The sequence below is a fragment of the Bos mutus genome, chromosome 8 (genome assembly GCF_027580195.1).
Source record: "Bos mutus isolate GX-2022 chromosome 8, NWIPB_WYAK_1.1, whole genome shotgun sequence".
Classification (NCBI taxonomy): domain Eukaryota; kingdom Metazoa; phylum Chordata; class Mammalia; order Artiodactyla; family Bovidae; genus Bos; species Bos mutus.
The window spans coordinates 68,423,145-68,450,879 of record NC_091624.1 but is presented as its reverse complement, the minus strand read 5'-3'; the positions used below and the strand labels follow the sequence as shown (position 1 = coordinate 68,450,879).

General features: G+C 42.2%; 1 protein-coding gene across 9 annotated transcripts in view; it reads right to left on the bottom strand.

Moving 5' to 3' along the window:
* KANK1 (KN motif and ankyrin repeat domains 1) overlaps nt 1–27,735 on the bottom strand; it is a 214,971-nt gene that overhangs the window by 10,367 nt on the left and 176,869 nt on the right. For 6 of the 9 annotated variants that reach the window (XM_070375808.1, XM_070375813.1, XM_070375809.1 and 3 more), the window contains 5 exons: nt 18,127–20,799; nt 6,697–6,888; nt 5,921–6,029; nt 4,228–4,470; nt 2,761–2,848 (listed from right to left, as the gene is read on the bottom strand). In XM_070375808.1, the coding sequence (XP_070231909.1) occupies nt 2,761–2,848; nt 4,228–4,470; nt 5,921–6,029; nt 6,697–6,888; nt 18,127–20,799 (3,305 nt within the window). Of the gene's footprint in view, nt 1–2,760; nt 2,849–4,227; nt 4,471–5,920; nt 6,030–6,696; nt 6,889–18,126; nt 20,800–22,805; nt 22,953–27,735 lie in introns of those variants that run through there. The other 3 variants (XM_070375815.1, XM_070375807.1, XM_070375814.1) reach the window with 3 other exon arrangements.

Below are 27,735 nucleotides of genomic sequence, written 5' to 3'. Positions count from 1 at the left end.
CCTTTTATAGTCAAAGTACATGCAGATAGACTTTGGTCTCAAAGAACAATAAAACCCAGAGCCCTCAGAGAAGCCTCAAATTCCAAACTGAAGTATACCTTCTGATTTGCACACACGCACATGTTCTAAATTCTATATCATCGTGCAAGAATTACACCAGGATGCTAAAATTCTAATTCTGCTAGCGATGAGCTGTTCAAAGCTGGGGAAGATACTTACTCTGTACCTCAGTTTCTTCATCTGAAAAATGGGCTAATAAAAATACCTTTCCTTCACCATGTTTGTGATGACAAATGAGGTAATACATGTTAAGTCACTTAGGCCAGGGTCCATTTATTATTGAAATATTAATATTATGTAGGGAGGTTGGCCTTGAAAATGATTTTCATAGTAATCAGGACAGGAGAAATCATTTGACACAATTAGGTTGCCTCCTTCCTGTCCAGTCCAACTTCAACTCCTTCAACATCCATCTCCACAGCACTGGGCTGGAGACCATAACCATGAAGGCAACCTGATTCTTACTACATCCCAAATAAAAATGTTCAACCACAGAAAGAGAATAAAAAGCAAATTACTTTTTGCTGAAACAAATTACTTTTTCCCATCAGGACATCTGCATCTGGTCATCAGCCCCACTTGCCTTCCCTTAGGCTGTGGACACATGAAATTGGCATTTCATAGTTTGGGTCACTTGAATGAAAAGGGTCCTGACCAGCAAAGAATTCATCTAATTTTTCTTTTCTTCTGTTCACTCACATATTCAGATTTCAATTCCTCTGGATACCTCACACAGAAGGAAGGGGAATTATATCATCTGGTTGTCAAACTCTGTTATAACTACATATTCAGTGTCCTGATATGGTTACATGGCCTTGGCGTTGCGATCATTCACATTTGGAACTTTTCATAGCACAGTACTTTAAACATGTCTTTACTGAATGAATATTCAGTTAACAAAAAAATGGACCAATCCTGGGGTGTGTGCTAAGAATATGCTTGACAACTGGGGCCCCAGAAATGTTAAGTCCTCCCTGAGGATCACATAACCTAGTATTATAGGTAAAGTCCCTGGTGGCTCAGTGGTAAAGAATCCACCTGCCAATGCAGGAGACACAGGTTCGATCCCTGGGTCAGGAAGATTCCCTGGAGAAGGAAATGGCATTCCAGGGAAATTCTCATTCCAGGGAAATCCCATGAATAGAGGAGTCTGGGGGGCTATAGTCCATGGGGTCACAAGAGTCCGACAAGACTTAGTGACTAAACAGCAATAACAATGGGGAAGGTAAAAGTAAAAGTATATAACAGCCATAAAATCTGGGGTCTGAAAGCATCAGTTTTAAGTTCAGGTTAAACCTAGTGGGAAATATTAACAGTGCAGCGACCTTTCCTGGTTTTATTATTTGTGACCAAGGTACAGACAGGCACTTAGTCTATACTGATAAGAGTTCAACATGTACATAAATGTCCCCCTAAGCTGGGGACTTCATTTAGTATTTCCTTCTGTAAACATCACTGCTATGCTCCTTTTTCAGTACAATATTTGAAGGTCAAGATTCAGCTGGCTCTGATAAATTTAAGTTTCTAAAGCAATATAAACAGATGTGAAAAGACAGCATAATTTTCAAAAATGATGCCATATAACAAGGTAACACGATTTAGTTGGGATGAAAAAAAACCATGGGATGAGAACTGAAGACAGGTATCATCCATTCCAAGCACTAACTAGCAGCTACTTATAATCTTTAGGGCCTCAGTTAAAGCGGGATAGACCAGGATAGTGTCCTGGTGGGAACACGTATGTCCTTCTCCTGTGCTAGCCATCACCAATTTTTCTTCAGATTGTGTTTGTTATGTGAGGAAAACTATTTGCCTTTCCAGCATTAGGTAATTCCCTAAGTCTCTTCCATCTTAACATTTTGGTTTCATAACTCTACAACTTTGTGAGACCTATGAATCAACTTGTCTCATCAGCTGCAGACTTTGATTATTTAGCATAAAACTTCACATTAAATCTTCCACTAATATGCTAAGATTCAAATGAACATTACTATCTAGAATAACATGAAATGCTATACCTTCTCAATGCACTGAATTCAAGTGTCTACCAGAAGGCTGGTCTAACCTATGAAAGAAGCTGCAAATCTAAACATCCCTAGAGCAACACACCTGGCAAGAACATCTGATTCACCATGGCCATGGAAATATTTATCTGTCCTATGTTATGCTACTCATGCTCCTTAAGGCAAAACTGTCTACCTCTTTGCCGCAGGCATCTAAATCTCTCAAGCTGTGAGAGGCCAACAAGTGCAGTTATTTCTAGGTTTAAAAATAGTGACTGACTGCATTCCACATCAGAGCATAATACACAGTTTCATAATTGGAAGGAATGCTGACCTCGGCTCAGATAGGTTTCTCTTAAAAACACAGGCTAACTTAAAAAATTCCAGGACTCTGCTCCCTGGATCACAAGGTTCTGTAAGCAGCCGGACATGCAGAAAGATGACAAATGGCTGCAATTAGCCCTCCTTTCCATATGCAAGTATCTGCCTCGCAGATGCTCAGCCCCCAAGAAAAGTACAGGCTGGAGAAAGAAGATCTGAAGTCAGGCCTGAGGGAGACATTCACAGGGTCGTCCGGCACACAGGGCAGCAGGATGGTCACTCTGCCCACGCACTAGGAACAGTCTGGGGGGGGAAAGAGTGCAGGCAACAACAGCCCAGGGCCTGCCGAGAGATAGGGTCTATAGGTCAAACTCACCATATCCTTGCTGGTCAAAGCTTTGGGGTCATTTATATTATTTTTCAGTAAGTTGCATGCAGACAACATCTTTTCACTTAATTCATATCTAGAAAGGGGGAAAAATAGAAGAAAGAGAGCTCAAGACTGACTACAGAAGGAAAGGCATCTTTACCTCAAACTCTATAACCCTTTACAAGACCAGGAGCCCTAAGTCAACCTCAGCAGGTTGTGGTGGCGCTAGGTGCCTGCCTGGGAGAGTCCAGATGCCCGAGGTTGGATGCTACATACAGAGCCAAGGCCTCCAGCTAGAGCTCTGGCCTTATTTCATGAGGGTAGCTTTCAGTTTCACCACTTTGGCTTGTGTGGCATTATGGAGATTTTCCACTGCTTTGGTTCTAAGTTCTTAAACATATTTTTACTCTTGAGGGGTTGAGGAGATCTGAATTACCACACACCCACTACGCTGACCAGTAAACCACACATGTGAAATCACATTTGGTGACTCAGGAAGGGTTTGTTTAACCCACATGAAAACATGAACTTAAAAGTCAGATGACATATGGCATATAAAGTATACCTCAATAAAGCTTTAAAAAAAAATAACATATATCAAAATATGGAGCCATTTGAAAATACTTGAAGTATAAAGACACTTACCTTGTGTTAATGCAGTTAAATACTCATTTGCCAAATTAGTTTTCTGAAATGTTCTAGTTATACTTCACATGGTGAAAAAACATACTGAAATTTCCATCTGTTCTGTTCTCTCCTGTTCTATAAGCATTGATTCCACGTTTGCTAAGGCTTTAAAATTGGCTACACTTTTAGTACATGTTTTAGCCAACCAGAGTGTTTGATATTTCAGCTGCTGTTTATGACAGTCCCAAAGCCATTCTTGTGGTGATCCCAATCACTCAATAAGCAACAAACTATGGGCATGTGACTGATCACATCATCTCTACAGTAACTGTGACCTTTGGTTGAGGCCAAAAACTGTTCCTCTCATATAATACCAGTACAGACCCATAATATCAGTAAGGACACCTGTATAAGGATAAATGGGTAACGGTAAAATCTGAAACTCTAAAACGTGAAATGTGTTGGTTACAAAAAATTCCAATATGGCTTTAAGTATAATTGAGGTTGTTAAAACAATGGAAGCTTTAGTGGTGCTTAAGGGTTTGGTGGATGGTGCCTCCACATCCAAAGTGAGATATTAAACAGTTGAAGAAACAAAGGTGAACAGATACCAAGCCCTTCTCTTTGCTACCATAAGAGATCTAGCAGATTATTACTTCTGCACTTGTATCTACTAGCATCAGGACAAGAAGTACACACCTCTAAGGACCAGGTAAAGTTTAGCGCTTTGTTGGAGACTGGAAAAATCTATTAAGATTCAACTGCACAATCTGCACAACCAGACAATTCTACTGCCAAAGTACACCAAACGTGGCAAGGGTCGGGGAGGGGGAGGATGTACCACACCTCTCTCTGATTTCCACCTTCTCAGGTTCGCATTCTGGAACCTGCATTTCATCTTCCACCCTGGTGGACGTGAAACCTTCCACATTAACTGCGTGGTGGCCTTCTGCCATTCCCCGAGTGTCTTCATCCTCCTCTTCCTCCTCCTCTTCCTCGGGAGGATACTCAGGGACATCACACTCGTCATCTGACTCGGAAGAAGAGCTTTCATCTGAGCTGGAATCATCACTGGAAGTGGTTTCATACCTAGGTGGCAATTGGGAGTTCAGGAGATGCGAGGTGCGCCCATGAAGACCCAGTGACAGAAATGTTTATGAAGGGAAAGCTGCTAAATGACTCCAGAAATTTCACCAGTGGTTTTTAGACCCTGCACTTAGAAGTTTGGAGTAAGGTCTACTTAGAAATCTGGTGGTTTTGAATGGGTTATCACTTAAAAGGGATAACCAAGGTTGCTGAGCAGTATCAGATAACCACTTGTAGAAAATAGTATGTATATATATAGCACCTCTGCTGCTGCTAAGTCGCTTCAGTCGTGTCCGACTCTATGCAACCCTGTAGACGGCAGCCCACCAGGCTCCCCCGTCCCTGAGATTCTCCAGGCAAGAACACTGGAATGGATTGCCATTTCCTTCTCTAATGTGTGAAAGTGAAAGTGAAGTCGCTCAGTCCTGTCCGACTCTTAGCGACCCCATGGACTGCAGCCCACCAGGCTCCTCCGTCCATGGGATTTTCCAGGCAAGAGTACTGGAGTGGGGTGCCACTGCCTTCTCCATATAGCACCTCTAGCTTAGTGTAAATCAAAGGAAATTTATTTTATGGAAACCAATTCTGCGGTTGTTCATCTTTCCTGTTCCTTTTCTTTCCCCTTTTCATTCTTCCTATTTTGTACCTTTAATTCTCCCATTGTCCAAGGTGAACAGATTATGTAAGTAACCAACAGTTCCTCTGGTACACGCTCTCCAAACTGTGGGACACATTACCCAATAAAACGCTAATGACTTGGAAAGCAGACACCACTAAGTTAAACCTTTGTGGCACGCTTTACTATAAATATTATCTCAACTAACTCTGCACTATTGTTTCTTGTTGAGCCCATGTATGGATTAATAGGATTAACTGCTTTGATTCAACTGTAGGAGGACAAACAGGCTTGACTATTTATTTACCTGGGCCAATTACAAGAGAAGGAATAAAACAACTAAAACACATTCCATTTAGAAAATGAAGAAGAGATGGCATGGCGAGGTTACTCTTCGGGCAAGAGGCCCTACTATTTTGTTTGTAAGCCTGGAGAGCCAAGCACAACAACCCGTTCTGAAGGAGTGGATGACTATCCCTGGCTCACGGAGCAATGCTCTCAGTCTTTGTCTGTTGCTCAGTCCTGCCACAGGTAAGTTACAAGCTGTCCAACAATGTAGGCAACCTGCTGCCTGCTGCTTTCCTTGAAGACCATTTGTTTCACATCAAAGGTGAGAGGATGTAAATTACTCAGCTTCATCAGGTATCCTTTCAAGAGCGAAATATCCTTACAGAGAGCAAGAGAGGAGAGAGGCCCAAATGCACCTTTATGAGGAGGGAATCTTCTGTCACCCTATACGGCAGCATCCTAGACTAGCACCTTTAAATAGGACTTGGGTAGACAGGAGGCAAAGGAAACAGACCACGTATCAACACTAGTAGCTCCATCTTTCCTTACCCTCCATTAATGCCAACAAACTGAAGATTCTTTTTTGCTCCATTTGAATCTTTGTTGGCATCTTTCTTCTTCATGATGGACTTCAGCGTACTTTCATTATTTGTACATACTGTGGAGAAGTGAATCATGGTGATCAAAATTAATATAATTCATACCCATATAAGTAAGTGAATAGGTATTCTTTATGTACATTCATTTTTTATTTATGTAACTAGAGATCTTGGCATGTATATATGAGAAACTTGTCCAAAATCCACTGGAAAATTGTGTGCATGCAAAGAAAATAATTCAAAGTTCCATTAATAACATTCTTTAAATGCAGAAAAAAAAAAAATCCATTAGTCCTTCCAGACATAACAAAAGCAGTGACAACTAGCATCTATATCAGGCTTTACTGTTTATAAAGTGATATCATATCTCACTTGATCCTCAAAAACCATCTAGGCACTAAGATAGGGATTATTATTAGTCGTTTTTTTTTTTTCAGTTGAGATAAACCTAGAAAAATTTATACCTGCCAGACAGGTATAAATGAAACAGTGAAATGCTGTTTAAAATATTTTGTAATTTGCAACATCAGATGAGTTTTCTTAAGGGGACCTCATTTCTCAAGGGGACTTTCTTTGATAATCTTAAGAGATATTCTAGGCCTACTTCCTAACAACTGTGTAATCATTTTTCCAGGTCAATTTATAAGAAACACGGGCATTAGACTGGAACGCTGACAACTCTGGTCTGTGCTGATGCTGAGAAGGGTTGTGAGTGAGGAAAGTTACCATAGAGGCCAGCGGCTATCTGGTCGTCTGTCAGATTCACTGGAGACAGCATGCTTTCCTGGGTGGGGAAGGTATCCTGGCTGCCGATGGGCTTCCCTTCCGTGGTCCCCGCCTCCTGCAGGGATGTCTGTGAGTTTAATGGCCCTCCTGACTGAAGGCCTCCACACTTACAGGTGTATTCCAAATTACTGCCTGTGAGGAAGGAGAAGGGTGTACAAATGTGTGATGCTAGGACCAGATAAAATGCGCTAAATGGCTTTAAAAACAATTCTTGCAATTCATCATTTTCTCAAGCACTTTTCCGGTGTTTTCTTTCTGCATAATTAGCACTACTATCCAAGCCATCTAAAAATCAAACCCCCAAGGCCTTCTTGACTCTGATCTCTTCCCTTTGACCATATCCGGGTCGGTCCTTCTAACTCCGCAGTGCCTCTCTTCTGTCTGTTCTGGTGCTGCCACCTTACCTTACACTGGACTACCAGTGTAGCATCCTGACTGTCCCTCTTCCTTCACATTTACCCCTCTCCCCACTCAGCTCAAATCCCATCCTTATTCCAGCTCAAACGCAACTTGAAAAACCTCAAAATCTCTCTACCACTCAGAAAACATAGTTCATGCTATCAATACTTAGCCAGATATTCTAACATCTGCCATTTGGCACTAGCTTACCTCTCCAGGGTTATTTCCCACTACACCTGTGGTCTTTTTGGGGTGCATCCCAGCAGGCGGAACTCCTCCCAGTGTAGAAAGTGGGGTCTCCTCTTTTCTCACAAGCACACCTGCCTCAGTTTACTCTCTTCTGCCTGGTGCTGCTCCTTCCCTATGCTCCCTCACATGGACAACCCTCCCATTACTTCCTCTTCCAAGCCTTACCTCATCTCCCCACTGGAAACTAACTCTCCTTCCTCTGAACTCTCAAGGCCCGTCTTTAAGACTCTCCTACAAGATCTATAATACAAGGTACTAGCTGATTCCTTAGACTCCCTTCTTGTCTGTAAATATTTTAAGGGCCTACAAAACTAATTTAATCAACTTTGTTTCTCTCACTCATCTTCTAGATTGCTTTTACTTATGTTAGGTACTTAATATCTGTTCACTGATGAAGCAGAAAAATTGAATTATTATTATATAATTTATATATATATATATATAGGTATAGCACAGAATTTGTGGGCTTCCCAGCTGGTGCTAGTTGTAAAGAACCCACCTGCCAATGCAGGAGACATAAGAAACAGGTTTGATCCCTGGGTTGGGAAGATCCCCTGGTGGAGGAAATGGCACCCCACTCCAGTATTCTTGCCTAGAGAATCCCATGGACAGAAGAGCCTCGTGGGCTACAGTCCATAGGGTCGCAAAGGGTCAGACATGACTGACGTGACTAAGCACGCACACACACACACACACACATAGAATTTTCTACGTGGCTGACATTTCCTAATTCTGTTCATCAACAGCACAGTGCTTCCTCCTTTAGTTCTGTAGGCACTGGGACCTCTCTGGTGCTTTCTTCACAAATCCACCTCCCAACTCAGCATGGACAGAGAGTACTGAATGCAGCCCTTCCAATAATGTTCAACTGCCCCACGACCCGATGTGACCCTTGACAGAGATTAAGAAATGTCTCCAGTGCCTTTTCAGGCTCCAAAATCACTGTGGATGGTGACTGCAGCCATGAAATTAAAAGATGCTTGCTCCTTGGAAAGAAAGCTCTGACAAACCTAGATAGCATATTAAAAAGCAGAGACATCACATCACTGACAAAGGTCCGTCCAGTCAAAGCTATGATTTTTCCACTAGTCATGTATGGATGTTAAGAGTGGGGCTATAAAGAAGGCTGAGGGCTGAAGAACTGATTCTTTTGAACTGTGGCGCTGGAGAAGACTCTTGAGAGTCTCTTGGACAGCAACTAATCAATCTTAAAGGAAATCAACCCTGAATATTCACTGGAAGAAATGATGCTGAAGCTGAAGCTCCAATACTTTGGCTAGCCAAAGCAAAGAGCCGAGTCATTGGAAAAGACCCTGATGCTGGGAAAGATTTAAGGCAAAAGGAGAAGAGGGTGACAGAGAATGAGATGGTGCGATAACATCAATGACTCAATGGACATGAGTTTGAGCAAACTCAGGGAGACAGTGAAGGAGAGGGAAGCCTGGTGTGCTGCAGTCCATGTGGTCACCAAGAGTCAGACATGACTTGTCCACCAAACAACAGCAACAACCAGTGCCTTTGCTTACTTTAAGTAAACAAAGCAGGGCATTTATCTTCATTCCTCCTTTTCCAACTTCATTCATCATTACTTCGAAATTACTACAGTAACCTCCGAAGAGTCTCAACAGTTAATCCTCAAGTGCCAAAACACTCCCTAGAGAAACACCTTCACTAGGCACTTCCCCATTCAAGAACCAACAATGAGTTTTACAATGCAAATACATTAACAGTTTTATTGTTATGAAACCTTAAACAGTCACAAAAGTAGAGAATGGTATAATAAATCCCTGTTTCCATCACTAGCTTCAATAATGATCAGCTATCTGGTTTCATCTATACTGCCTCCAGCCATTCACAATGATTCTTCTGAAGCAAAAGGTGAAGATCCTATCACTTTCATTCATAAATATTTCAGTATATATTCCTAAAACATTCTTAAAAAATAAGCATAAAGCTAAAACCATCAAATCTAAAAAAAAAAAGATAATTTGAAATTATTATATATCTGGTCAGTATTCAAATTTCTGCAGTGATCTCTTAATGTTTTTTAATAGTGTTTGAATCAGAACCTCAGTCCTATATTTCCATTGGTTACTATGGCTTTTAAGTCTTTTAATCCATAGTTCTCTTTCCTTCTAAACACAGCTTTAAAAATACTTTTTAAATTGACATATAATTTATATAAAATAAAATGAACAGAATTTCAGTGTAGAGTTTGATGAATTTTGGTAAATATGCATGTGTGTGTGAGCACCTCCCTAATTTAGCCACAGAACATTTCTGACAACCCAGTAAATGCACACTTCCCACCAGCTGCCCTTTTCTAGATAATCTTCCCACTGGAGGCAACCACTCCTCTTCTCCAGAACTTGGTTTTGTAAACTAGGGCTTTTAAAAGCTCCTCTAGTCAAGGTCCACCTTCTCAAGCAGGTGCCTGAGGATCCTTCACGGTGAACAAGGACAGCTACTTCTTGCCTGGGGTAGTTAAACTGCTCAACAACTCTACCCTCTACTCACTCAGAGTGGTCTGGTGACTGAGTTACTCCCACCTCTCTGCCCTTCCTTACTAGGCTGTCTTAACAGGCCTGGAATTTCAGCTTCCTTTACCAGCAGAATTCCACTCATTCTTTTCAAGGGTTGGCGTCATTTCGATTTCCTGTAATACATCCTGCCCTCTGTTCCCTTGGTCTTATACATCCCTTCTGTGAGAATGTAAGCTCCCTGAAGTCCCTCCGTGCTACATTATGTGTCCTCTGCAGTGCTCTGAACAGTGCTGGATAATTGAAAGACTTCAGTAAGTGCCTGTGTAATTCAACAGAAAGTCACAGGGACTCTGTTAAGTCTAATGAGCAAGGCAAAGAACAATGATAAATGATAATAAGTTCTCACTAGCTGGGTCAGAGGAAATTTGTCACCTTTATTGTCAGAAAATGTTTTTCAGATTGTGTTGAAACTCTGGCTGCTCTTGAGTGACCCAGAAACAATTGCCTGATCTTGATAAAGACCCATTGTTTTTAGTGGGCATAGATAAGATGACACACACACCAGCTTTAAGACTGACAAATGACTGCTGTGTTCAAGTAAAACACATGAAAAGTGCAGCCAAAAAAGTCAAAACTAAAGTGGCCAACAAAATTCAATGGTCTCAACCTGGTTGCCCTTAGAATGCCTGAGTTGGGTGTAAGATACAATCAACTATATCTGCAGATGGATCCAGTATTAGTGGTTTTTAAAGTTCTGCAAGTGAGACTTCGCTCAGTGGCGAGGAATCACCTGCCAACGCAGTAGACACAGGTTTGATCCCTTGTCTGGGGGAATCCCGTATGCCGCGGAGCACCTAAGTCCATGTGCCACAACTATCAAGCCTGTGCTCCGGGGTGGGGGATAGGGGGGTGGTCTGTAACTACGGAAGCCTGCGAGCCCTAGAGTCCATGCTCCACAGCAAGAGAGGCTATCACAACCAGAAGCCTGTGTGCTGCAGCTGGGGAGTGGCCCTTACTCACCACAACTAGAGAAAAGCCCACTCAGCAACAAAGACCCAGCATAGCCAAAAATAAATGAATAAATAAAAAATTTTTTTAAAGTTCTGCAAGTGATTCTAATGTGCAGCCAGGATTACGAACCAGTGAATTAAATTAACCAATCAAAAATTTGCTGAAAACAATGTAAAACTTGACTGTGGTAAACAAGAGTTTAGACTTTCCTTTAAGAAGAGCCAACTCATTGGAAAAGACTCCGATCCTAGGAAAGACTGAAGGCAAAGGAGAAGGGGGTGGCAGGGGATGAGATAGTTAGCTAGCATCACCAACTCAATGGACATGATTTTAAGCAAATTCTGGGAGATAGTGAAGGACAGGGAAGCCTGGCGTGCTGCAGTTTATGGGGTCACAAAGAGTCAGATACAACTTAGCAACTGAACAACAAAAACTCCATGTGAATTATCAGGAATTGTTGGTGGTTTAGTTAGCAGTCCTGGACCACTAATGGTAGAAGTCCATGACTAACAGTAAACGCCATGCAAACAGTAAGGGTTAACAACAGGAACAGTCACCGAACACCTTCAGAACTCTGGTACACCGCCCACGCTGCTCAAAATTCCACAGTGGGCAACAGTTGTGCAGGTACCACTGGGGAGTCAGTGAACAGGGGAGGGGCAACTGCAGTCTTCGGTCATTAACTCAAGCTTATAATGGCCATAAATGCCAGTAAAGCATGAGCTCTGTTTTACAACTTGACCAGATTAGTGATAACTAAGACACAGCAAATGACAGAAATCTCAATGTTTCAGAAAATAACAGCATCCTCAAAGCATTAATCTAATTCTAAAGTACATTTAGCATTTAATATATGGATAATTTTACTACAAGCTAAGGCAAACTGTAATGAAAAATAAGAACTTTTTTTCTTATGTTTTTGACTTTAGAAATGTTAAAGCTATATGCATGCTAAGTCGCTTCAGTCGTGTCCAACTCTCCATGACCCCATGGACTGGGGCCCGCCAGGCTCCTCTGTCCATGGGATTCTCCCGGCAAGAATACTGGAGTGGGATTGCCATGTCCTCCTCCAGGGGATCTTCCCAACCCAGGGATTGAACCTGAGCCTCTTATATCTCCTGCATTGGCAGGCGGGTTCTTTATCACTAGAGCCACTTTTATATATTTTAAAAAACCAATGAAAAACAGAGACAGAGAAGCTTTTAAAGAAATCACCTCCTACAGTCTCCTCTGTGATATTTATCTGTCTAGAACGGGTATTAGTTGTTGGCACATAGCAAATATGTTTCTAAATTTGTTAGAAAATTGGCTTTTATAAATAAAATGGATTTTAAAAGTTGCTTTGTTCACATATTGTAGCTCTTCTGGCATGCTAACTCATATTTTTATTTATAATGCCAAGTACTTTCTGAAAACACAACTATGAACAGTGTGGCCAACTATTTAATTATGTTATTGTGCCAGATTTTCAGTTAAACATTTGATTTGATTTTTAAAGAACATCTAGCTTACTTGTCAAAAAGAAGTAGGACTGAAATTTCTGAATCATAATGGAGGCCATTCATTTAGGCATTTTCTCAAAGTGTAACTAAGAATTCAAATGGGTCTAAAATAACACTTCTATTTTTTCCATAAGGAAAATGGCTTGAGCACAAATGTACCCTTTTCAGTCTACATGTTAGTTTGGGGAACAGACAGTAGAGATTATTCATGAAGGATCGCCTTCACTGGTACACATTGCTTTTGAGTGGAAAGTATGTAGCTTTGATGGAGGAGACAGGACAATCCCTTTCTGTCTGTAGGCTCATCGCTCAGAGCTCTCCTTGAGTACCCATGCTTGTGGCCACCAACATGAAGTCACTAAATGGTGAGAACTGCAGTGTAATAATTTCTAGGGCCATTTTAGTATTTTCCTGAGAGGTACCAGATAGCTGTCATGAATGTAAAAATGAGTATTTGGAAATTAAAATGCTAAAGTGTATCAAGAATCAGATGCTCCCTCACCACAACCCCACCCACATTTAATTACACACCAATCCAAGACTTGACCCAGAAAACCCACACTGACAGGCTGCATTAACTAAAAATTGGGTTAAGCCAATGTGCTCTTGTGTTCTTCCAGATACAGCTAACGTTGTCCTCTCTATCCTAAGCTCATCTTCTCCCTAAACCTCAGAGAACTTAACAGAAGCTGAATTCTTCAAGCACTTTTATTTTCACATTATTCGGTGGCTAACATATACCTCCACAGGTTATCATTCATATTTCTGGTATATGTGTTTTTGCTTACCAACTGGATTGCAAGTTCAAGGCTTACACCACTCTCTCTCTCTGTTTCAGTACCACACTTTGCATACAGTTGACAATGAATTCGTAGCTATCAACTGATCTGAATAGAGATGAGGACAGAGCAAACTTTAAATATGTTTACTGAAATACAAATGACCTGCTGATTGAAGGAAGAACCAGTGATTGTAACCATCAACTATTACCAACAATTCCCTTCATCATTTATGAATGGACATCCAGGAACTAAATGCCACTTCTGTTCTTAAAAACCACCTATCTCTATGCTTTAGCCAGAAATGAACTGCATACTTCACAGATTCATTCAGAGTAGAAGTGTCAAAGTAAACTTGCATCTTTTCCCAGAGTGCATATACTTATTTCACTAATACTCGTCTAAAATGATAAAGCATCAGTTTCTCTTTTAAGAAATTATTTTCAAACAAGAGTCAACTGAAGGGCTCATAAAGGGGGTGGACTGATTTTAAACCTTTATAAAAGATTTTTCTCAGAGCTGAAGTGTTTTTCCCAAGGTCAGTAACAGATGTCCTAGATCTGTAATTTCAATCTGGGCGTTTTGGGGGCGGGGTGGGGACAGTCAGCTATCCCTTTTCAGAGTCTGATAAAAATTATGCACTTTCTTTACAAAAATTCCAAACACAAAACTATTTCATGAAGCTATGGAGCCCAGATTAATAGCACTCATTTTAAGGCTGTTTATTCCATAATATTTCCCAGAAATAGGACCTGAGTGTGCCTTACTGAGTGGTAGCAGTGGGTGGCAGCAGAAAATCATGAATTTGGGGAAAAAATGTTCCTCAGATGAATCTGATGGGCAGTCTGGTGAAGAGCTAATTTTATAGAGTAATTCTGCTGAAAGGGCCCCATGCAAGAAAAATCTAAACCTACCCTCTCAAGACACAGGAGGACATGGTAGCCCAATACCGCTCACCCCAGGTGTGACTGCAAGTTCTTGGGCAACCAGTACCAGACATCAGCTCTCTGACCTCTGGGTCAGAAGACTTTCACACACACACACACAATGTTCCAGAAACATTTGGTTTGGATTATTCAATGCTCTTATAGCATTACTAAAAGCAAATTGTGATTTTTAAAGAGAGGTACTGGGACCAGTAAATGGTATATGATTTGAATTAAGGAAACTAACCAGAAACGGTATTTTGTAACGACCTTATTTTCCCTGTTTTTGCTTTGGCTTGGATGTCTGTCTACAAAATTGCTTTCACAGTTACGGGAATGACTTCAAGTTCATAAATTTTTTTCTTTAGCAAACCCAAGATAACTAAGAGTACAAATATGGAAGTTGATTTAAAAAGCAGTTCTTTTATTTGAGTATGAGAGATGAATTTTCTATAAATCATGTGGCAGGCAGTTAAGTTCCACAGTTATAGATAGTTCTGTTTGTTATTTGCTCAGAGACAGTCACATATTTTTAGAGTATTTGTAACTGCAAGTCATTTGTCTAGAATATTCTCTCTCCTTCTCTCCTCACAGGTAAAAAAAAAAAGAAAGAAAGAAAAAGTAATCCACTTCTCAAAACAAAACAATCCAGTTAATTCACAGAAAGAATAACCATGTTTTTCCCGAGGTTTCTGAGAAACTTATTTCCTCTTAACCTTTTAATTCCACGAAAGAAAATATTAAATACATTAAAAGTACTTTACAGATCATCTTTGATTACCATCAAATTCAGATGCATCAAAACTGTGACATTACCTCTCAAATTCTGAAAAAAATGTCTGTGATGTTTCATGTGAAAAATACATAGGCCATATATGATTCAAATATCAAAAAATGATGTCTCTGAAATATAGAATTGCACCCCTGAACATACCAAACACAAGGGTTTACCCCATGACAGCATGAGGGAGGCTCTCAGTATTTTGTGTTCTTCTGAACTGTTAACTTGTTATAAGCACATATTCCAGTTATAACTTCAAGAAACTGAACAGGAGTGCAAGGCATTATTATCGTGCTGTTAAAATAATGCTATTTTGGATATTAAAAAGTGATACCTTCTGATCTTCAACCCTTGGAAAACTGAAGAGGATTCTCTGGGCTTGGTACTAATATATACCTAGTTTAATTTGGAGCTTCATTTTGAGCTTTGACACAGATTACGGAGAATCTGAATTGAAAATTTATTCTACTCTTTTTGTGTTTTCTCATTGCTGTAGTTCTTTATCTTGATAAAAGTGTTACCTGGAGAGGTGTAACAATGGGGGGCAGGGGAAGGCGATGGCTAGGCAGAATTATGAAGACAAAAATCTGCATTAAACACAAAAGACTATTCATAGCATGTCTGTTTGGCAGTTTGTTCTAGACCTACCTTTCCATTTTTGTAAGTATGGAAAACAGTTAACAGCAAGGACAGCCAGCATTTACACTTTGTGCTGCAGACTATTCCAAACGCTTCATTCATACTGATTCACTAAAGATTCAGTTCAACCCTGTGAGGGAACAAAGACAACCTGTCCTAGTGCTGAGAAGGAACTTGAACCCAGAACACCTGGCTTTGGAGCCCAAAAGTAAATTCTTTAAACTAAAATACTAGGTTCCCATAAGTGATCATTTATATACAGAAATGTATTCTAGACTGTACATGAGCAATGTTCTCTAGTGTTCAGGGTGCACAATAAGGTGGACACACTTTCACTCTTCACAGCCTGTATGTTGAGATCTCTACCCTATCAAGCCGCTTTCATTTTCACCCCATACAACACACACCAGATAATAAAATTTTACTTCTCTAGGTTAAGTTCCCAACCAAATTCCTTCATTAGAACTTTAAAGCAAAATACAAATGTGATGCGAATTACAGAAATACTTTAAAGTTGTTCTTGCGTGCTCCAAGAGGGAGCTGCCACTATGATCAAATAAGTGCTATAAAAAATATTTATGTTTTGTTCATGAATGTTGTAGGTTTCCTGCATTTTAGCTGATTAATTAGGTGTTCATGTGCAGGGTCAGATCTAAACATTGATGTCTGGAATGTCAGGGTGACTGGAAATAGACCAAAAAACACTGCAACACAGCCAGACAAAACCTCCACCCGAGTCTTGATGCTCCGGGTATCAGGCGGATTACACCAACGATACAGCTGAATATTTCTGGCAAGAATGTGAAATAGAAACCCTGGTTTGGGGAGGAGGGAGGAAGCCTAGCAGGAAAACGCTCTTAGAATGGATGATGTGCTGTACCATCTGTGTCTGGAGGTATTTAAGAGTCTCATTTTTGACTTCAACATCTGACATCATGATTTTTAAAAAGCAGTGGAAACAGACATATTATTAGTTACTTAAGACCTTGCTTTAGTTCACACATCATTTTAATCCCTTTAACTAAAATGACTCCCTATATATTCATTAGACTCTTGATTCTAAAAGGCAAAAATCTGTTATACATCAGCTGTCACTGTCATGTTCATTTTTTCTTCCACAATAAGCTATCTGTTTCACAGCACAGTTACTAAAAAATGAACATTAATTCATGTTTGCGGGTGAAACCTCAGAAGATATAAAAATAATCTATTTTGAAAAAACCGTGAAAAAAAAAAATCTATTTAGTCTATGTTAACCATTGCCTTTTTGGCTATCGAGGGAAACAAAGAATTTGAAATTTTTGTTAACTTATATTTAAGTCTCTGCTGCATGTTTTCACATAAATTTAATGCACACCATACCAATCATTTAAAGCATTTTAATTCATTTTATGTGTAGCACTTGGCTAGAGCAGAGTGTGTGCTTTTAGTAACTCTGCAAACCTCACACTACTGTTTAGCATGTCAACAAAAGAAACCAGACTGGCACGCTAGCAGCACTACCCCAAGGATAACAAAGGTCCCTGTGCTCACTGTAAGCCAGTGATGAACACACTGACAATCTTATGGGATGGATGTCCTTTGAATGACCATTTCACAATGAAGTATAAAGAAGGATGACATTCCTTCCCTAAGTCACATTGGTTCACGAGAGGTGAAGAGCCAGGAATGGAACTCAGTGGTAGGATGATAATATGCACAATGAGAACCACATGCAACTGACAAGAGAGCTCATTTTAGTGCGGCTCACAGGGAAATAGCATGTGTCAATTTCTTCATTATAAACTTCAATTTAAAGAAAAGCAAGGGTGAACAGGAATCCCAATGAACAAGGGAAAATATGAGAAAGACAAAAAATGTAAGTCTCTAACAAAAGAAACAGTGTTGGAAAGGCCTCCCTTCTCTCAAGAGTTCTGGCTCCCTGTCAGAGGCCTTCCTGGACCATCCTGTCTCCAGCAGTCCCCACCTCTCCACCATCACTCACTGTTTCTCTAAGTGGAGTTCTTTTCTTCATAACATGTACCACTTCCCAACATATTTAAGTATATTTTTATTGCCTGTGCCCCAACTGGAATAATGTAAGCACTATGAGAACAGGACCCCATATCTATACTTAAAACAGAGCAGGAATTCAATCATTATTTGCTGAATTAATGAATTTGCATGAATTGACAGAGTCTCTCTCCCCTAAAAGTTTTAGTTAAAAACACTTCATACCGGTATTTTTTTTATTGATCGTATACAGGTAATTGTGGTTGAAAACAGTGCAGGCTGCCCTGTGTAAAATCAGCAAGTAAATAACTAAAAGACAGCTATCAAACTAGCAGCCTCAGAAGACAGCCCCTAAGCCAGGCAACACAACTTGGCTTTTCTTCTTCTAGTCTTAGTCCTCAGCCGGGAAACAAAAACTACCAGAGAATGAGAATCAGCAGAGCTGTTTATGGGTTTAGATTCTTGGTTTTCGTTCTACCTATTACCATTCTAAAGTTTTCTCCATGGTTCAAAATATTGGCTCCAGCAGTTAAAAAAAAAAAAATCTCTCCTAGATTTCCACTGTCCCCACCTTCCCTCACTCCTAGGTCCTTCAGAAGTACCACCTACCTGTTTCCTTACCCAAGCTGGTTTTCAGGAAGTCAGGGTGCCTGAGCTCTTCAAGGCTTGCAGACTTCATGACAGAGTTGATTGATGATAAGGTGCTGATGAGCTGGGAGTTGAGGGAGCCAATCTGTGACTGAGGTTCCCCAAAAGCTTCTGCCAGTTCACTGTAGTTCTCAGCCAGCAGCGCCTGCTGTTCCGCCAGCAGCTTCTGGACACGCTCGATGTAGTGATCCAAGCCTGTCTCCATCCCAGACAGTGCCTGGGGCTGGGGGCTCTCCATGAACTCTCCTACAGGCTCGTCCCCAACACCTACACTCCTCCGGCTGCCTGTCGGCCCCACAGTCAACTGGGGAGGACCACATGCTATGGTCCTCATTTTGAGGCCAACCAGATAGTTGTCGTTAATACTGATCTGCCCCACGCCTGACTCTTTGGTCTTCACAGCTGATGGCCTGTCAAACCCAGCGTTGCCAGAGAGCACCGTCCCCACTCCGATGGACCGCATCTTGGTGGAGCTGACGTCCTTGACCCGGCCTTCTCCCACGGCTACTGTCCGCATCTCCACAGTGTGGGTGCTGGTCTGCTTGTCCACAGTGCTAAGGGAAGTGTTGGTAAAGGATTCTGTGAGAGTGGCCACCTCAGTGTTGGTGAACTGGCTCACCTGTTCTACAACTGTGCTGGTGTGCTGGCTCACAGTTCGAGGCACTGCCATGACGGCAGCTTCCACCTGGCTGACAGCCTCTGTGTTCACGCTTCGAGAGGTGCACTCCTTTGGAGAACAGACGGTCACATCAACAGAGCAATCTCCACAGCCAATGGAGCGCACTTCTTTGAGATTCAGGTTGGTCCTGAGGAGTGCCAGGTCATTCACGGACTCCTCCGTGTTGCTGCCGGTTTCACAGACACTGATGTCCATACCTACGCTCTTGTCACACATTTCCACCGAACGCCCAATACATCTGTCATGCATTTCCACCCTTTCCTTAACAATCCACCAATTCATGGGCAGCTCAGGCCCCACCTCTTTATTCTCATGATCGGGCTGGCAGGAGATGCCTACACTACTTGTCTGCACGCATGTCCCCACACATGTGTCAACCACATCCACGTGACTGCCAGCCATTTGGTCTCTGGTGGGTACCACCGCCTCCACCATCTTGCTGAAAACAAGCGGCTGGGCCATCATGGCTTTATCAACTTTTTTCCTCGAGCCAGCAGCTTGCAGCTCTTGCTTGAGTTTAGTCATCTCCCGGTCATGGGTGGTTTCTTTAAGCTGTACTTCCAGGCGATAGATCTTATCCTTTAAGGCTTCTATGGTTTGCTGTTGCAGCTCAATTTCTTTGTCAGCTTCAGTAGTCACTCCAAGCATGGCTTCTGTCACACTGACCCCAGAATTCCTTGTCTCAGTGACCATGCCAACGGCGGCATCCTTACAGGACCTGGCGCCCCTGCAGTACACAACAATGTCATTCATGTCCTCATCGGCGCCCACAGCCACAGACCGGAACTCTTGAGGCTGACACTCCCCATTCCCCCTGAGCTCTGAGGAGGCCTCATAGCTGCTGTCCTGGATCTTCTGCTCCAGGGCCTGCATGTCTGCTGTGAGCTGCCGGAATTCCTTTATCCTCTGGGTGCTCTGCTCCACGCTCTCCATTTCTTCCTCCTCATAGTCAATGTATAATTCCCCACCACTCCTCCGGGTCCTGGACAGCTGTTCCAGCTGGGATGCATTCCCAGCACTGTAAGACCGCTTTCTCACACCACAGACATCGTTCTGGGATGCCGCTCTTTGGTTTTTCAGCTGTGAAGCCAACTGTCTTTTCTCCTCTTGCAGGACAGAGATCTTCACCTGGAGCACAGGGATGGTTCGCACCTGCTCTTCTAGCTCCTTCAGGCGCTTCAAGGCAATGGCCATCTGCTCACGGATGTGTTGCAAGTGCATGGGGCTCACGTTGGTCACTGGTGTGGAGATCCCTGAGCTCAGGGGGCTGTGACGGATGGAGCTCCCCATGGAGGAGGTGGTGGCAGCAGCTGGGGCATAGCCACCATAATCCCCATTGCCTTGGTATCCATTCTGAAGCTGGGGCATGGTGGGATTGTGGTTTCCAGAACCCAGAAAGGAGGAAAGGGAGCTGGTGGAGCCCATGCCTCCAAAACTGGCCAGCCTGGGCCTTCGGAACTCACCAGGTGCCACCTGCATGGTGACTCTCTCCTGCTCAAGTCTTCTCCGGGTCTCCATCAGTGTCTTGGTGACATGAAGGTTGTGTTTTGGGAGTTGTGGTGATGGTGGTGGCAGCTGTCGGCTTTCTGGGATGGTAAGAAAAGTAGGAGAGGTCTCCAGAGGGGCAGGTGGCTTTGAGATTGGGGTTGATGTAACTTGGCTTCGGCCTAGGAGGAATCTGGGGCACTGCCTGTTGTCATCACTGTTGGAGGATGAGAGGGATTCAGTAGAAGTCCACACGCCGTGCTGGCCAGGTGCAGCCCTGGAGTCTGGGCATGGCCCAGATGGCTTCCGTCTCTTCTGGATGTTCACTTTCTTGATGGTGTTTCCTTTCTGTATGTCATCCACGTATTTGAGGAAATCTAAGTCTAGTTGGTAACCATAGGGGGTCTCCACAAAATAGGGATCTTTTTGTTCCCTGTCTTGTTCTCCATTCAGAATATCATCTGCTTTGCCTAAGAGAGAAAGAGGGGAGATTATTATAATGTCATTAACACATACAATGATAAAAACTAGTATTTGTGTATGTTGTAGCACGGTAAGCAAATATGATTTAAGAGCTGACAAATCTATGTTCTAATCCTGAATCTACAACTTAACAAATGGGTGTTAACAAACCTCTCAGAACTTCAGTTCACCTCTGAGTAAAATGGAAATACAAGTATTTAAATCATAAGGCTGTTAAAAATGATTTTTAAGAGCCAGGCACATAGTAAGTCCTTACCAAGTACTTTGAGTTTTTTAAAGAATCATTGAAGACTTGAAAGCATTTTCAAGTAGATAATTTCATTTTCTGTCTACAGTCTTTTGAAGTATAGCAGTCACTAAGACGGCTATTTTATAAAGTGTACTCTGAGGCAGAGAAAGTGAGAAGTCTTAAAATAACGGAACAAGTCAGTGGAGAGCCAGGAAGCCTGGACATGAGTTTGCCCACCTACTGCTCTTTTGGAAACTACACAGTCTTTCTAAACCATGGCTGAGGTACTGCAGAGCCTGACCACCCCTACAAGATCATCATTTGCCTAGACACTTTCCTTGTAGAGAATGCTGGGGCACATGGGACAGTGAGTGACTAACTCCAGCAGCAAGGGGGCAAGAACAGTCTGTGGATAGACTTCAACTATATTCTGTGGCTTCCTATTTAAAAACAAAACAATCTCTATCCCAACAGAGGAGGAGAAGTTGTTTTTGTTTTTTTTTCCCCCCTTTGACTTCTTCTGGACAAAACATCCACTATTTCAAGAATACCTTGTTTTGTATTTGTGATGGATCCAAATAGATGCAAAAGGAGAATGAAAATAAGGGCAAACTTATACTCCAAACACTGGATCATATGGCATTCGATAAACGCTACTTCTGGCTAAACCAAATGGTTAGAAAAGGAAACATGAAACATTCAAGGCATAGATCTTGCTGCTGACCTGAGCTATGCATTCCAAACTGAAAACCAAGGTTGTTTTTGTTTACATTGTAGGATTAAGCAATGAGTTTTCCTAGAGTCATGATAACAAGATCTGCATCTGAGTGTTACGGGAAGGATCCCAAAGTAGTGGCTTAAAATGCAAGCCATCAGTACCCCTACCTCTAGTGTTAGTTGCTCAGTGCTGTCCGACTGTTTGTGACCCCATGGACTGTAGCCCACCAAGCTCCTTTGTCCATGGAATTCTCCAGGCAAGAATACTGGAGTGGGTAGCCACTCCCTTCTCCAGGGGATCTTCCTGACCCAGGGATCCAAGCCTGATCCCCTGTATCACAGGCAGATTCTCCACCTTCTGAGCCAGGAGGGAAGCCCTATGGCTACTCCTATCCTGGGCATAAAAGCCCACCTGCCTGCTGTCAAGGCCCAGGTACTTGCAGCAATTTGGATTGCTGGTATGTGCTTCCCACACTCAACAGTGCCGAATGTGACACCCCACAGTGTTAATGCTCTCAACAAACCTTTTGCCTACATCTGCCCGCTTCCCTCTAAAATGCTGGAAAGAAAAGTACAAAAAAGAAAACTGCCAGAGACAGGAATAAAAAGTACCCTTTGTATCGTCATTTAAAACGCCATTAAGTTGTTCTAGCTGTTAAAATTTGTGAATAAGATTTCAATTCTAAGGCACGTGGATAAAGAATTCTATTGGAAAGAGGTGCTCAGCAGAAAACATTTTCTGACCTAAGGCGCTGATGAGGAGCGCGGCGTCGGAAAACTTGTGCTCCAGCTAAGAGAACGTGTCTTCTTTCTTTCCTTTTTAACTCTACAAGGACAACATGCTCACTCAAAGTATGCAGCCAGACCTGTTTCCAGTGCTGTCTGAAACTCCATAAGCAAAGAAAAACTGCAGGCTCGGGACAGGTAGATTCTAAGCTGGGCTGGCCCAGACCCTTGAGGCCAGCGCTCCCTGCTGCCGGCCGCGGCCGGGGACTGGGCCCCGGGGGGAGCCCCTGCCCTCCCCCCGCCTGCTGGTCGCACACCTACCGGGCGCCCGCTGCGCTCTCGCCGGCTGGCCTGCCGCACTCCAGCTCGCGGGCCCAGGCTCTCCACCCTTCAGAGAAGGAGGGCGGACACCGGGAGACTCGGCGGCGGGCCGGGCGCACACGCCATAGGCCGGGGCCGCACCAATGAGCTCTCAGTGGCCCGGCGACCCCACCCCCGCACACTGAGCGGCTCTGTCCCGCGTTCGCACTGCAAGCAGGAAGCCCGGAGCTTTCGAGAGCGTGTGTTCCTCTTGCCAGTTCTGCCAAGAGTCAAAATAAAGCCGGCAGTTTAAACGTCTCCACAGAGAGACTCTGTCTCTGTCGCACCGGTCCCTTCCTCGTGAAAGAGTGTGTGTTCTGCTGTGGCAACTAGCGGCCTCGGCTCTGGGCCACCTGAACAAGTCGGGACACAAAGGGCCCCACTGTTCACGGCGGGGCCTCGGCACCGCCCCCCCGCCGCGCGCACGGGTTCCCAGCGCCAGGCTCTGCACACCAGAGTTATCCTTGAACAGTGATCATCTCCACTGAGCCTAGGACTGAACGTTTCTTTAAAAAAAAAACTTTTTAAAAACCACCTTGCTTAAAAAAAAAAAAAACCACCTTGCTTAAAAAAACAAACTATGCTGTACACACATATATAAATACAGTACAGTAGTATAAAATTGTAAAGCAACAATATTTCAATTTTAAAAAGAACACGAAAAGGAATTTAAAAAAATATTATGCACAAACCATTTAAAGAAAAAGTCACTCATATCTCACCACCTAGTGGCAATTTTTAGTATTTTGGTATAGCTCTTGTTTTTCTGTGTATGTCTTAACAGCTAATTTTCCCACTTAAGCGTTTTCCTTAGGAAAGGTTAATTTTAGTTTATTACTCTTCAAAACTTTAAAAATGCATTAACGTCAAGGTTTAGAAAACAAAATGTCACACTTTCCAGAGAAATTCAACCGACTTATCTTTAGTTATTTCTGTAGTTCAGGCAAGGTACAGGTCACGCTGAATTATCCCCAGATGAACTTTGGACTTCTAAATCTGGGAACCAAGGGAGGTTAGAATTTAACTGTGTTGAGCTTGATTATTTCCTAATAGTGTTCGATTCAGATTCTCCCGAGGACTTGTAATCCAAATTTCATTCTCTAGCAACTAAAAAGGAAGATGTATTTCTCAAGGTGTCATTTTTCCAAACAATTCTTCACAGTACAAATTATTCTACTGTTAAGTAAAGATACCTAGTGTCATGATTATTTTATTTTCTGCTTTCCAATCTACCTTTACATACATTAACACAAACAGGGCACTTACAGTGCCCTGATTTCCCAACTTTTTCATGTGTTTGTCTTATCTCTCTGTACTAGACTAAAAGCAACAAATTTAATTTTTAAAAGCTCCTTCCTTGCTCTCCCTTCCAACCACACACATGAATTAACAAGATGCTATGAATAAAGATGGTTTATAATGTTTACTGAAGTAATAACTGAATATACAGTATAACCAAGATCTCTGAAAAACATTTAAATACTCTGTAGTCTGAAGTTGCTTGTTCTATATTAGTGTTAAGGACATTTCTTATTATGATGCTGTTTTAGTATTTATCTTTAGGTTCTGGAATCATGGGTGATTTTAATGTTTTTTCACTGGTTTAAAAAAATTTTTTACAGCATATAGGTATTCATCTTTTAAAAATATGATTATAAGTCACTGTTCTGAATACTGAAATAATACACTGGAATGTACTGAAATAAACTCCAAGATAGCTCATATGGCAGAGGAATGTATGGGGCAGTCATAGCAAAGATAACCAAATGCTCCTCAGTATGTGCTACCTCACCCTTCCACATGAACTGGACTCCCTTTGTTTAATTGGGCAAATATAAACACAGTATTTCCCCAGCTTCTATCGCTGTTAGTATGTCCATAAGCAGATTTGTCATGCAACAATCCCCAGACGCCTCCCTTACAAGACACAGGACTAGTTCTTGGACATCCTTTCTCTTTGTTTCTTCTTCTGTCCTGCTGTCTAGAATGCAGATATAATGACTGGAACAGTAGCTGCTACTTTGGACTTGAGATCACACTGAGGGATGGAGGAACAAGGTGCTTGAAGGAACCTGGGTCTATAAGAGCTTTGTGGATCAGAGCACTATACTACTCCTGGAAAACTTACCTCCCTCTACACATTTATGTGAATTTATATTTAATTTTGTTAGCTATTGTTTGCTTGGAGTTCCTGTTACTGAGAGCTAAATTGAACTCTAATGGATACAGTACTCTTTAACCAGTGTTGTCTTCTCCCCCTCACAAAAAGAAAAAAAAAAATAATGAGAAAGAAAATTAGGACCAGATCTTGAAAAGAAAAATGTTTAATAATAAACTGGGGAGATATTACATTAAAACTTTTTCATCACAAAAAAATTGATACATTCAAGAATAATTAAGGAAGTGTAAAAACAAAGTGAAAAAAAGTCTCTAAATGGGTTATTAAGGAGACTGTTAATGCCTAAAAAAGCCCTTTTGGACTAACAGAGCTTATATGAAGCCAGAAACCACTGGCTGTTATCTGCAACTGGAATCCGGAAAGTAACAGCTTCCAGTTAAACAGTCTGGAATCAGAGGGGTGTCCCTGGTGTTTACAAGAATTTTCTGAATGTCTGGAAATCCAGAGGTAGAGACTGTTCCTGGCACCACCTCTACCTTCATTATATAGCATTTATTGAAAGCTTAATTGGGTGCAGAAAATGGTCCTATTCAGTGGAAAGAGTAGGAGGAAGGATTTATAAGAAATAAAAGGAGGTACAGTCTAGATGTGAGATAAATGCCAAACACCTGAAACATAACACTAAGTTAGGTCAGTTACAAAAGTATATTATCAACAAGAACAATCTGATGATATATGAAAAAATGATTAATACTGGAGTTAACCAGGAGATGAATTCTGAAGACAAGGTAAGTGATGACAGAGTAAAATGCAAAGAGGGGTTGATGAGCCAGGTAAGAGTCTAGTAGTGCAAGGAAAGAGGAGGCTAGAAGAGAGGGGGGTGACCTAGTACAGAAGGGGATACTGCACTGGGTCCTGGAGCAGGGGAATCTCATCACTGAGAGGTCGCACACCAGGCCATGTGCTAGGGACTGAAACAATCAACAAGGAGTGTCTTCACAGCTGTGTGGATTAGACCAAGGTAGGGAAAGAGATTAAATTCCAGGGGACCAGTTAAAATGTTATAGTACCCAAATGTGATGTGAGGACCAAATAAAAAAAAATGACACATATATGTTTACCTTATATGTATAGTTAATACTGATTCTTGAAAGACAATTTTAGTAACACCTCTCTCTCCCCCTCCCCCTTTCCTGCCTTTTCCAGTTATTACTGTCTTCCAAGTACTGTTGTAGGAGCTGGGGGACACAGAGTAGACAAAGGAGACAAGGTCCCCCGTTCTCACAACGCTCAGTCCAGTGTAGGGGGCAGGGGGAGGGCGCTCAGGGGAGTGCATGGAAAAAGAAAGAAAAGGCAAGGCAGAAGCAGAGCGAAGAGGCAGAACCACCAAAATTTATATTTGTGTGTTGGCCTAAGTGGATGGGCTTTAATAGTGCTCTACGTGGCTCTTCAGGGTTGACCTACTTCCTAGACACCAAAGGTCAGAGTCCCTCTTGCATCTTCTATCCCCTAACCCAGTTTGCACAGTTTGCAAACTGGGGAAACCAAACACCAAATGTGACAGCACCAACTGGAGACAGCTTCCTAAGTCCAGACCAGATCCCAAAGTATTCAGAGAAAAGCTGAAAACAACAAACTGATGGTAATTCTACTCTTTATATACTCACCAGCTATAAAACTAGTGCTCTGTGACAGAGCTAGTGCACAGACTCAAGAACAATTCGAAATGTTCCTTGCAATTTTTCTGCATTAACAAAGTGAAATTGAGATTTGGCTGTTTCAAAAGTCATTTCGTTTAGATTCATGACATATTATATGGTTTCAACTTTTCAAAGAAGCTAAATTTAATGTCCAAATAATATTTGGTTTGGGAAGACATAAAAAGTAATGTAGTGGCCAGGAGGTAGAAGATTAGAAGGTAAGAAACTAGTCTGGGAGTACTAACCTGCTAGTGGTGTTTCTTAACTGGGGGTGATTTTGCCCCCTGGGAGATATTTGGCAAACTCTAGAGACGCAATGGCACCCCACTCCAGTACTCTTGCCTGGAAAATCCCATGGACGGAGGAGCCTGGTAGGCTGCAGACCATTGGGTCGCGAAGAGTCGGACACGACTGAAGCGACTTTACTTTCACTTTCCCCTTTCATGCATTGGAGAAGGAAATGGCAACCCCCTCCAGTGTTCTTGCCTGGAGAATCACAGGGACAGGGGAGCCTGGTGGGCCACCGTCTATGGGGTCGCACAGAGTCAGACACGACTGAAGCGACTCAGCAGCAGCAGCAGCAGAGACAATTTTGCTTGTCACAACTAGAAGAAGGGGGTGCTCCTGGCTTCTAGTGGGTAGAGGCCAGGATGCTGCTAACAGCCTACAATGCTCAGGACAGTCCTACCTTCCTCTACAAAGAATTACCCGGTCCAAAAGGTCAGTACAGTCAGCCCTCTGAATTTGTGGATACGAAACCTATAGACAGAGACTGTCGACTGTGCCATGTCATTTTATACAAGGGACTGGAGCACCAGTGGTTCTGCTGTCCCTGAGGGTCTTGGAATCAATCTCCTGAGGATACTAAGGGCAGACTGTGCTGTTGAGGCTGAGAGTGCCTCTACTAAAGACGCTGAGCAGGAGCAAAACATTCATATAGCAACTGAAAATTTGACTATATAAGCTGTGTTCTTCAAGTCTTCCATTTTTCAGCAGGACCACAGCATCATGCTTAAGTGACAGGGTAATAAAAATGCCAATTTTGAGCCAGAAACCAGTAAATACTTTTCTA